General features: G+C 42.9%; 2 protein-coding genes across 2 annotated transcripts in view; both read right to left on the bottom strand.

The window, feature by feature from the left end:
- ppp3r1b (protein phosphatase 3 (formerly 2B), regulatory s1ubunit B, alpha isoform, b) overlaps positions 1-5,335 on the bottom strand; it is a 20,491-nt gene extending 15,156 nt beyond the window's left edge. Inside the window, exon 1 of the mRNA XM_060860130.1 lies at positions 5,056-5,335. Within this exon, the coding sequence (XP_060716113.1) occupies positions 5,056-5,058 (3 nt within the window). The 5' untranslated portion in view covers positions 5,059-5,335. The remainder of the gene's footprint in view (positions 1-5,055) is intronic.
- A 957-nt stretch (positions 5,336-6,292) lies between these two features.
- On the bottom strand, positions 6,293-11,381 carry cnrip1a (cannabinoid receptor interacting protein 1a). The gene is made up of 3 exons (XM_060861034.1): positions 11,137-11,381; positions 10,605-10,749; positions 6,293-9,229 (listed from the first exon to the last, which is right to left on the bottom strand). Exons 1-3 carry the CDS (start codon positions 11,313-11,315, stop codon positions 9,065-9,067), a joined length of 489 nt encoding a protein of 162 aa, XP_060717017.1. The 5' UTR covers positions 11,316-11,381; the 3' UTR covers positions 6,293-9,064.

The raw sequence follows: 11,381 nt of genomic DNA, 5'->3' as shown, positions 1-11,381 counted from the left end.
TAAAGTGAGTATGACAGGATGAAGCAATGCAGAGAGAGAGAGAGAGAGAGAGAGAGAGAAGGAGAAATAGTATGAGAGAGAGAAGAGAGTCTAAAGTGAGTATGACAGGATGAAGCAATGCAGAGAAAGAGAGAGAGAGAGAGAGAGAGAGAGAAAAGGAGAAATAGTATGAGAGAGAGATGAGAGTCTAAAGTGAGTATGACAGGATGAAGCAATGCAGAGAGAGAGAGAGAGAGAGAGAGAGAGAGAGAGAGAGAGAGAGAGAGAGAGAGAGAGAGAGAGAAAAGGAGAAATAGTATGAGAGAGAGATGAGAGTCTAAAGTGAGTATGACAGGATGAAGCAATGCAGAGGTGGGGAGAGAGAGAGAGAGAGAGAGAGAGAGAGAGAGAGAGAGAGAGAGTGTGTGAGAGAGAGAGAGGTGGTGGAGGTGTTTGTGGATTTTGGGAAGACTGATGATTCTTTCCCTCTGTATGTTGGAGTTGTTTATAATAAAGACATCACAGCCTCCGCTCTCTCTCCCTCTCTCTCTCTCCTATAAACATGAGACGGATCCACTCAGGCATTCTGTTTCAACGGAATACAGGAGCACAGACATGAACAAAACTATGAAGATCACAAAGAAACCTGAACCTGAACCCTGAACATCAAGAATAAACATCACCCTGAAACATCAAGAAGAATCATTACACTATGATCCTTCATCCTCCTTCTCTAACCCCTCGGTCCATCAGAAAACCAAGCTGACCAGAGGAAGGTAAAGTGTACAGTTAGAGTTAGTGCTCTCCTCCGACTGTGTTCAGCTTTAGTCTATAATAGAGTCACCTGCGGGAGTTAATTAACAGAGCAAAGCGCGTTGCGGTTTCATCACGATATGTCAAGACGTTTCAAATATAAATAATATAGCAGAAGAAAAGAAAAAAATATCACATTAATAATTTGTATTTTTAAAAGTGAAAAATAAATAAATAAATAAGGAAGTAAAGAGAAAAAAAAATAAGAAAAGGAAAAGCTGGATCGTGATCGTTGGTTTTTGTTGGTAAAACTATACAAACGTTTTCGAGGGTTTGTGAGGAGACATTTTTCTCAGCTCTTGCTTCGGGACACCACACACCACCCCCATGTCGTTAATTATTTTCCTCTAACAGCACGCACCCCGTCGTTCGTTCTTTCTTTACATAACGAATAGGAAACGTCAACACGTCTAAGCCTCGGCGTCTCTGATTAGACAAGGTCAAGGATTAGTTCGATCAGTATTCTTTGTCGATGTATCGAGGAAAAGGAAATATAACTGCAGGACGGTGGGACGTACGCAGGAGTAACGGGAGGGTAAAGCACCGGCGTGTGTCGCTCTGTAAACAAACTCCAACTTTGCTAAAACTCAATGTAAGCTTACAATGAAACAGAATATAAACACTTTGCTAACGTTAGCGCACTCGGAGCACCTGGTGCTATTCTGACACCAAATGAACTGGAGGGAAGGTTTAGGATTACATCACCGGGTAACAGGTTTGGACGGGGAACAGACAGGGCAAAGAGAGGAAACGACTTCTTTACACACCACAAAAAGAAACGACTGGACATCAATGTCTGAGTCTAACATTTCTCCTGTCCTCTCTGGTATTTATTCTCTCATCCAATAAGGAGACCCCCACGTACACACACTCACACAAACACACACACCCTATCGGGACATGAGCCGAGTGATGGATTTCAAACGTTTCTGCCGCTTTAAAGACTAGACGCTTTAAAGACACCGTTCTGTGCTCGCTGTGTGAAAAGGTCAGAATTACCTCCACCACCACCCCCCATGCCTCCCACCCCCTCAGCGCTGAGCACACTGTTACCATAGCAACAGAAACGCCACACACAGCTAGAGCCTACAGGATATACACCGAAGAAGGAGGACAACAACCGAATGACCATATTTAATACACTAGGAATCTAACACGCTCTCACCAACATCTCGGTTTAATACAACCTTTAGTAGAAGTGTTGGCTGTCGTGGGCGTGGCCACAAACCATTAGTACGTCACATGACAGGAACATGGACCCCACTCCAAACCGAACAGAAGTACCAATGATCTGATGAGTCTATATTTTCTTGCTATGTGATTTAAACTGGAGCAAGTGCTTCAGGTGTCTTTATAACTGAAAGATGAGCACAAAAACGTCTAATACAACAAGACGATATACAGCCTACACAACTCTACTGACCACGTCGATCCCATCGATGCCTAAGGGACGACTTTCTGACTTTCTGTAAAATCTCACATGCTGTCAGTCTTTATCACATTGTTGTAGTGAGGTTGTGGGTGGAAAAAGGCACCTAATGACAGGATACTGCCGAAGCGCTGGCGAGATTTTGTTCGTAGATAAGCTTCACGGCTAGCGTCGCTCCGACTGAAGCGGCTGCTCAGCTATGCCGAACTTACGTTATATTTATGATAGCCGACACCTTTTTAGGCTCCAGTTTACGAGGAAAACCGAAACTCTTGACTGGGCGCCACACCTGAGCTTACACCTGCATGATCTGATCTCACCACAGCCTCGCGAGTGAGTTCGAAGTAAAAGGCTCGTCTGAACTTTTCATCGTATGCCAAGAACCAGCCAGCCATAGAAAACATCAAGAAGATAATACGAAGCGTTTTCTATAGCGCTTGTTTTCTCGAGGTCTGAGCAGGTGCTCTGATTAACCTGGATCTATGACCTCCGTCGAGAATACTCCTCTATTTGTAGAATAATGGGATGTTAAATAGGCTACAGAGCCTGGAGGAGATAAAGAATCCCGGCTGGCCTATTTTACGCGCACACACACAGATACACGGACGGACGGACACACACACACACACACACACACACTCTTCCAGAACATTCTGATCTGTAAAGTTTGGACAGTGATGGTGGGCTGTGCACTGAAGACCTGCAGAATGAAAGGCACCATAAATAGACAGAGACTCAATTATGACAAGAGAAGTGGAAGTACACAAAGCAGCAGCAGCAGCGGTGGCCTACATTAACACACAAACCTACAGCCCTGACTCTGCTCAGCGTTTACTGACTCGCACGCTGAGTGCTCAGTGATGGTTCTGCATCCAAATCTCAACGCTGCTACTGAGGAAACAATCATCATCATAACAATAACAACAATAATACGCATTGACTGTAACGCCTTTTACATTCTCTCGACCCTCTGTGAAAAGGTTTAGTGTTTTAGTTTAAACATCTGGCCTTGTGTCAATTTTATAATAGATATCTAGACAGATGTAACATATGGAATAAAAAATGCTTTATAGCTTGATTTTATATATAGATGGCATATAGGGGATCATTAAACAATGGCAAGAGGAAAAAAAGTATGAGATATATAGCTTAAACAAATAAACAAATGGATATATAGACAGACAGGTGGCACATAGGGAATAAAAGAACTTTTTTTAAGGCTTAGCTTTATAAACAGAGTGATGGATGGACTGAGGGATGGACAGACCGAGATAGATTATAAAATTATAAGGACTTTTTTTATGGCTAAAGGAAAGATCATTAAAAAGCTTTACAGCTTTATGAATAAATGGAAAGACGTATGGACAGAGAGATAGACAGATTGATAGAAGGATAAATGTAGCCTCTCTTTTACCATGATAGATAGATAGGCTAGATAGACAGATCACTCGTCTGACAGTTCTATGGACGGACAGAGAGACAGACAGAGCACATATTTATATAATGACCCTTATAGATAGTAACACACATATCTATGTGTGTACAATTTATTTCTAATCAGATGATCATTTCAATACTGATTCCTGGAGTTATAACATCAGGGCTGTGAGCAGGTGACGTATTACGTTTAGTGTTTTATAAAAGATTGTTAACTGTATAGCGGAGGGTCCCAACACCAGTTTACACGTCCTGACACGTTTCAAACGCCAGATTCGACTTTACTCAGCCCTCCAGCTGAACCCTGTCTACAAGAGAATCGAAAAATAATCACATCGACTATCGACTGTCCGTGAGCAACAGGATGCTTTCGTACATTCATTACCCACAAGGCAGTTCAACTAGTTGCTGGCTGGAGCATCATACGTCGCTCAATCCCTCGCTTCGTGAAAGTGATGCGGCAGCGCTTTAGCCCCATCCTTCTCTCTCATCCTCGCCTGCATCCGACGCATCCGATACCCATCGTGACTCTAACTAGCCTCTTGTAGTAACTCACTGCCATGCAGCTTCACCGCATTCTGGGAGTCCGTCGTCAGCACCAACTCCTGCACTCCTCCTTTCTCACGAACACGACGCAGAACGTCCCTGAGGTTCAAAAGTCATCTCACGTTAAGTACACCGAGACAGCCGGGGTTGTTGTTTTTTTTTGTCCTGTTCTAGCTACACAAGACACCAGAGCTCACTTCTCAAAGGGAATCATAAAAACACAACAGCAACCAAGATGAAACTTCAGCTCCAGATTCACTTAAAAAACACACGTCAGAAATATTTCACCATGTTTCAGGGTGAAGTTTGTACACAAACAAACAAACAAACAAACAAACACGTGCATAAACATTTTCCCTGCGGATGTCAACAGCAGGGTTGTTTCTCTGCCCTGTCATGAACGTTGGGGATGTTTCTGAAGCCCTAACAGCGTCTACACACCGAGTATATTCACTTTCACTGCTAATTCGTGCTCAGTTCATTAAAGTAGGGCTCGGTACCAGCCGCTAGTTCAGCTATAACGTGTGTCTGCGCTTATTAAACACCCCTGAGACCTTTAGTGTTGTGGTTTTAGAAGAAATATTCTGACAGTTTGCTGTCAGTGCCTTAATGTGTCCGCCTTAAACACGCTAGTGGGCCAGAAACACGGAGCCCGGCTCACGACACAGCTTTATAAACACACACACGCATCTCCTGCCTGAAAACCTGCACGATTTTAACCGGATGTTTTAGGTATTAAATAAAAACACCGAGCTGTTTCCGCGTCACTCCACTTAGCATGTATGCTAACGTCATGCTAGCTAACGGCTGCACTGTTAGCAAGAGACATCGCAGAGCTCGCGCACACTTACCATTTTGTCTTCGTTATTTTATTGTTGTTATTATTATTGTGTTATTGTTGTTCTTGTGTCACCGAATCCGACTTCTTCGGTTTGTTTTGCTTTGCCGGGGTCAACAACAAACGCTTGTGGGTGTGAGACTCGAGGCGTCCGTGTTACGGCCCGGTGACGGATCTCACTGCAGTGAAGAGCCGCAGCGCGGAACAGGAGGAGCGGCTTCAGCTCAGCTCACTGCCGGGGAGGGGGCCGTAACATCCGGGCACTTACTCTGAACACTGCCGGGGAGGGGGCCGTAACATCCGGGCACTTACTCTGAACACTGACGGGGAGGGGGCCGTAACATCCGGGCACTTACTCTGAACACTGCCGGGGAGGGGGCCGTAACATCCGGGCACTTACTCTGAACACTGCCGGGGAGGGGGCCGTAACATCCGGGCACTTACTCTCTCACTGACGGGGGAGGGGGCCGTAACATCCGGGCACTTACTCTCTCACTGACGGGGGAGGGGGCTGTAACATCCGGGCACTTACTCTCTCACTGACGGGGGAGGGGGACGTAACATCCGGGCACTTACTCTCTCACTGACGGGGGAGGGGCCGTAACATCCGGGCACTTACTCTCTCACTGACGGGGAGGGGGCCGTAACATCCGGGCACTTACTCTCTCACTGCCGGGGAGGGGGCCGTAACATCCGGGCACTTTCTCTATGTACTCATGCTACTGTGCGCATGTCACTATACAGAGGAAAGTCCGGGTTATCAGTCGCGTATTAACGTGCAGGTTAAAGTGTTGGGGTTTGGAGAGAAAGAGAGATAGATAGATGGATGGATGGATGGATTGATAAATAGATAAATATATAGATAGATGGATAGATAGATGGCTGGATGAAATGATAGATAGATAGATAGATAGATAGATAGATAGATGAAAGGATATAGATAGATAGATAGATAGATGGCTGGATGAAATGATAGATAGATAGATAGATAGATAGATAGATTTCTGTTTTCCAATTTATTTAATGTGTCTGTAGGGATTTTTATTGTAATGCTCATTACAGTATATTGAAATAAAAAAGCAGAGACTTTTTTAAGCACTGTGATGTTTTATCTTACAAAAGAAGTCCACTTTTGCTCCCTTTAAAAAACGAAAAACAAACATGAAGATAGATACAAAGCATCACAGAAACACCAGCATAATTTAAACAAATTAATTTAAATAAATTAAGCAACAACAGGAATAAGCAGAATTGAACAGTTCTGGTAATATTGTTTATTTTAAAGTGTCAATTCATGTGATATGTTAAATCAATTATTGTAAGTGAATGAGGTGCACTGAGAAAAAACGTTTATTCATAGCAAACAAATTCACACCCGAATAAGTCAATAATGATTTTCACACCCTGGGGATAAACACACAGACGTGTGTAGTGCTCGATTGTATGTCACGGAATAAATCAGTTGAACTTTCTATCACTGTTGCTGCATAAAATCAATACAGGGCAACTCGAGGAAATATTCATTCAGACGATAAATAAACACACACCACCGAGCATAAACAGTCCTACATCATCACCAGTGCCAGCGCCAGATCATCATCACAATGTAGTAAATATTATTCATTATATTACACATCATCAATAAATAGTTTGAAATCAATATATAACAATGCAGCACCTTTTTTTGAGCAAATATTCCTGACAATTGCTCTGTTTTATTTCAGCGAGAATACTGGAGTTACTTCATGGTGCGATCGTTGAAATTGTGTGTAACCATAACGGGGCAGAAAAATGTACCGTGCATCACTGGTCAAAAACCTGGTTTCTTAACTAAACTCATATTCAGCTGCATTTTGCACCGGCACATTTCACACAGCTTGGATTTGTAATTCTTTGTTGTTTCTAATGCTTGTATCGATACCGGTAGCCAAACGTTAATATGCAAATCAGCTCTGATTAAGAGGACGGTTGTTGTCCGAGCGAGTGCGTCACATATTTAGACAGGGTTTAATCAGAAAAACACGTTCATTTACATTTTGTTACACGAGACGAAAATGCATCTCGGACCTCCTGCTTTGGTAGTTTGAATATGAGTGGCTGATTTATTAGATACACCCAAATCCGATCGGCCCTATACGCTCACTACGCAAGTTGCCTCATTTTACAGCGTGTGTTAATGTTTACTGTGTAGATGACAATGGCCACGTTCACACTGCAAGTCTTAATGCTCAATTCGGATATTTTGCTCAGATCTGATTTTTTTGTTTGGTTGTTCACATTACCTTTTAAAATGTGGCCTATATCAGATACCAGTGTGAACTGTTTGCTGTTTCGAACTGACCCGCATGCGCGAACGAACAATAACAATGACGTCACACGCAGGTTATGGAGGAAGTATTGTATCATCTGGTGCAAGCAAACATATCATGTAATGCTATAATGTGATGTATTCAATGCAAGCATTATGAGCTGGTTCACGTAACCACTTTATATAACACTCTTAACACACACGTTACCAGTCACGTTTGTGTCACGTTTTCGCCAGCGCAAAAAAAAAAAAAAAAAAAAAAAAAAGGTTTCGCCGGCGCATAATTGTGACGAATGTCGATGTAGATTGACGTAAAAGTCGCATCAAATCCGCCTTGGCTGTTCACACTGCGGCCACATTGGAAAAGATCAGATTTGGGTCTGATTCAGGACCACATATGGAAGTGGCCCAGATCTGATTTGAAAAAAATTTGATTTGGGCCACTTTTACCTGCAGTGTGAACGTGGCCAATATGAAGTGGAGCTATCCATCTGGCCATGAAAAGAGAAAAAAGTAACAAAATAGAGTGAAATGCGAGAACAGCAATCAGGTAAACTTGTGTTCTCTTCAGGTTTGATGTCAGCAAGAGCAAATAACAGTAAAGTTAAGTTGATTCTGTCTCTAGTCTCTATCTGACTAGCTAAATTAGCTGTGCAGTGCTGCCAGTGCAAGTGTGAATGTGTGGCAAATGGTTTACATGGCTCAAGGGTCAGGTAGGAGGGCCCCTTAGCAGAATTTTGCTTAGGGCCCCAGGGAGGTCAGGATCGTCTCTGGATACACCTGTACCTTGGTTGGTTCATGAAATTACCCAAATCAGCCAATTGCATGGCAGTAGGACACTGCATCACGTAGGACATCGAGTTTCAGGAAGATAAAAATAATCTGAAGCGATCTCAGAGACTTTAAACATGGCAGGGTTGCTCTTTACAACTGTGGTGAGCAGAAAAGCATCTCAACGTGTTGGAACTGTAATGCTGATGAACTACAAAAGCAGTCGATGACAATAAACGGAATCTGATTCTACAGTGGAGGCACAGACTTTAAAAAGTCCAGTCACCATTTGTAATACGATACACATGAGGAGAAAACAAAACCCTTCCAATAGGTGCTGCACATGCTCACTGCTGATGTTGGTGACTCCATAATAATCTGAATCCAGATAAAGTCAAGATGTGTGAAACGACCGAGCGTAACACAGTACACATCCTACCTGGACATAGTTTAGCTCGATTAGCTCCTGAGACGTGGTCGTCATTTTGGGTTTCGCAAATAAACCTGGCTTGACTATCTATCCAGCGATTTCGGCTGTGAAGCCTCTGGTTCTAAGTTATGACAGTAGGAGCGCTAATAGGAACGATCTTAGTGTCACTAACGACTAGCTGATATGTGTAAACATAGAACATGCACAAAAACACAAACTGTAAGAGCAGTATTCATCCAGGTGACAGGTCCTGACTCAAACAAAGATATGTATAAAAGTTTACATGCACAAAAACACAAAAATAACATAATATAGCATGGATCTCCACAGGTTCTGCGCTCTAGCATGGCTCACACGGTAGAAGTAGAAGTGAGTTAGCCATGCTACAGATGCCCACCATCTTGAATTGATTAATACACAGTACACAATCTGCCCAGTGATGGTTACTGTTCATACAGATGTGTAGTGCTGCCGTGCTGTGCTCGAATCGGACTACGGCACGATGGCCGTGTTTTACTGGAAGACCTCCTTGTTGATCCACATGAGGCTGCGCGTCTCATTGGGCTTCACCTCATACTCGATGCAGGTGAACTTGTTGCCGAACTGACAGTGCTCACGCTTGTAGTAGTTGTAGTACTTCACCTGCCACACCGTCTCGAAGACGCCCGCTTCCTTGAACTGACGACAAAATAGAACAAATGTTAGACGTACGGCTTCAAAATCCACAGCTGATTTCTTTCAGTTCAGTTTAGCGACGTAAACATCAACAAAGCCTTCAACACTAACAACTCACCACGCCATGTGTTCATGACTTCATACAGAACTGGGAGTTGATGCCTCCATGTTTGTCTTTTGTTAGTAACAATCAAAAACATCTATTACTAGCTAATGGTAATATAAATAATGTATACAACTTTGTGGTTATATATTTTACTACACTGACAGACTAATATATACATTATAACATGTTTAAAGGTAAGAGGTGAGACATTTTACTGTTGATGCTGTGAGCTGCATCGTGTTGGTTTGATGCGCTGATGTCTCTTTCTATCTTTCTGTCTGTCTTCCTTCTTTCTTTCTTTCTTTCTGATTTGTAGAATACAGAATATGTAAGCAACGTGAGTTCCTTTTGAAAGAAAAGAAGCAGAGCTTATTTCCAGGCCAGAAATACACAAAACAAAAGCAAGGAATTTTTTATGTTTAATCATCACAAACTGATGACCTACTTTGAGATCACTGCATGACGGTGAGAGACACTCACCATAGTTATTATAGATATTATTATTCACCGGATTTGGAGAGTGTCTGTAAAGAGGAGTGAAACAAAATCCCTCCTGAGATGTGTGCAGGAGCAAATAGAGCTCTTTCTGATTCTGATTCCGATCAGCATTAAATCACAGTGCTGTTGAAGGTGATCGGGTTAGGTTCGCTTTCTAAAACATTCGTTACCGTTGCTATAGCAACAACTTACACTTGGACTTACGTTTGACAGACACCTTATACGACAGACATTTATGAAACATGGAAGGAGTTTGCAGTGTCTCCAGTGTGGTGCTCGGTGACCTCCACTGAAGAAAACTATACACGTTGCTATGGTGACCAACATCCCTCAGGACTTCTGCATTATTGGCATTGAATCTCTAGTGTGTCTATATTTGGGTTGTCATGGTGACCAAAAACAATTACAACAATTGGCATTAAGGTGGTAGAAGGTGCTAGAACATATTATCCTAATCTTATTATTAATAAGATCAAAATGATTAGTAATCTTATTATTAATAAGATTTGTAATATTTAGGGAGTGGTTTCAATTTATGCAGAAATCTAAATGATACAGTCCCCCAAAAAGATATTTTGTGTCCCATTTAAGATGAAGGCTTTATTCCTGGTGAGAGACACAAGCGGTTTAGTGTTTACCGTAAACCCTGAATATACAGCGCACTGCGTTTTCAACCGCAAAGGTGAACTATCAAGCCTTATGACTGCGCGCACAGCATCATCTTCCTTACACATGACTATAAAAGCTGTAAGCTGTTTATAAATGGGAGTTTACCTGTATGGAAACTTGTACAGGTTGTCTGTCTCCGCTTTTGGTGTGAGGAACACCCTCGGTGTCGTAAAGCCCGTGATATAGGGCAGACTCTTCATCTTTAGACTGCTGCTCCAGATCAAAGCTTTTCCCACCGATTCCCATAGAGCTGAAAACAACAGCAACACCTGAGTTTAGGATTGGAAGCGGTTTGGTTATGTTTCATCAACATGTATTTATTTTTTTTTAAAGACATAGCCGGTGCGCATCATGTCTCCATGCCCAGGACAACCTTTCTTTCCACCAGGCCTTAATCATACATGAGGAACTCTAAGGTGCTGAAGTAAAGCTGTATAATGAACGTCTCTTCAAACATCCATTGCCAAATTGATCACGTACAATAGTGGACATGCGTGTGACAGGTGGAACCGAGCACCACACCCAGAACCTAAAGGATTACGCACGGACGGGCGCGCGAGCGCGTTATTTCAATCATCCCACTAATAATTCCACGTAAATAACCTCGTCATTCACGAGCTTCACGCAGGACACTTACACCGGCTCGGCGTTCCCCGGTTTCAGCACCACCTCGATTTTATATTTGGATCCCGTCAGCAGTTTTATTGTCCGCGTCTGTCCGAACCGCGACCCGTCCGCTTTAAAAAACACCGGGCCGTCATTCGGCTGGATCTTTAACGACACGCAGATGTTTATTAACGCTGGAACGTCGGCCATGATGAAGGAACTAGTAATAACGGGCCTTCGGTCGTCTCGTGCGATTCCTGCATGTAAATGAATGGT

Source organism: Tachysurus vachellii, chromosome 24 (assembly GCF_030014155.1).
Source record: "Tachysurus vachellii isolate PV-2020 chromosome 24, HZAU_Pvac_v1, whole genome shotgun sequence".
In the NCBI taxonomy this organism is placed as follows: domain Eukaryota; kingdom Metazoa; phylum Chordata; class Actinopteri; order Siluriformes; family Bagridae; genus Tachysurus; species Tachysurus vachellii.
The sequence above is the reverse complement of the archived record's forward strand: the minus strand, read 5'-3'. Positions and strand labels throughout refer to the sequence as shown.

Excerpts from the sequence above, each read along its gene's own strand:
- cnrip1a (XM_060861034.1), bottom strand. The coding sequence starts at position 11,315 with ATGGCCGACGTTCCAGCGTTAATAAACATCTGCGTGTCGTTAAAGATC. Across the intron at positions 10,750-11,136 it reads CCGGGGAACGCCGAGCCGGT|CTCTATGGGAATCGGTGGGA; the intron begins GTAAGTGTCCTG and ends TGTTGTTTTCAG. Across the intron at positions 9,230-10,604 it reads CTGTACAAGTTTCCATACAG|TTCAAGGAAGCGGGCGTCTT; the intron begins GTAAACTCCCAT and ends TTTTGTCGTCAG.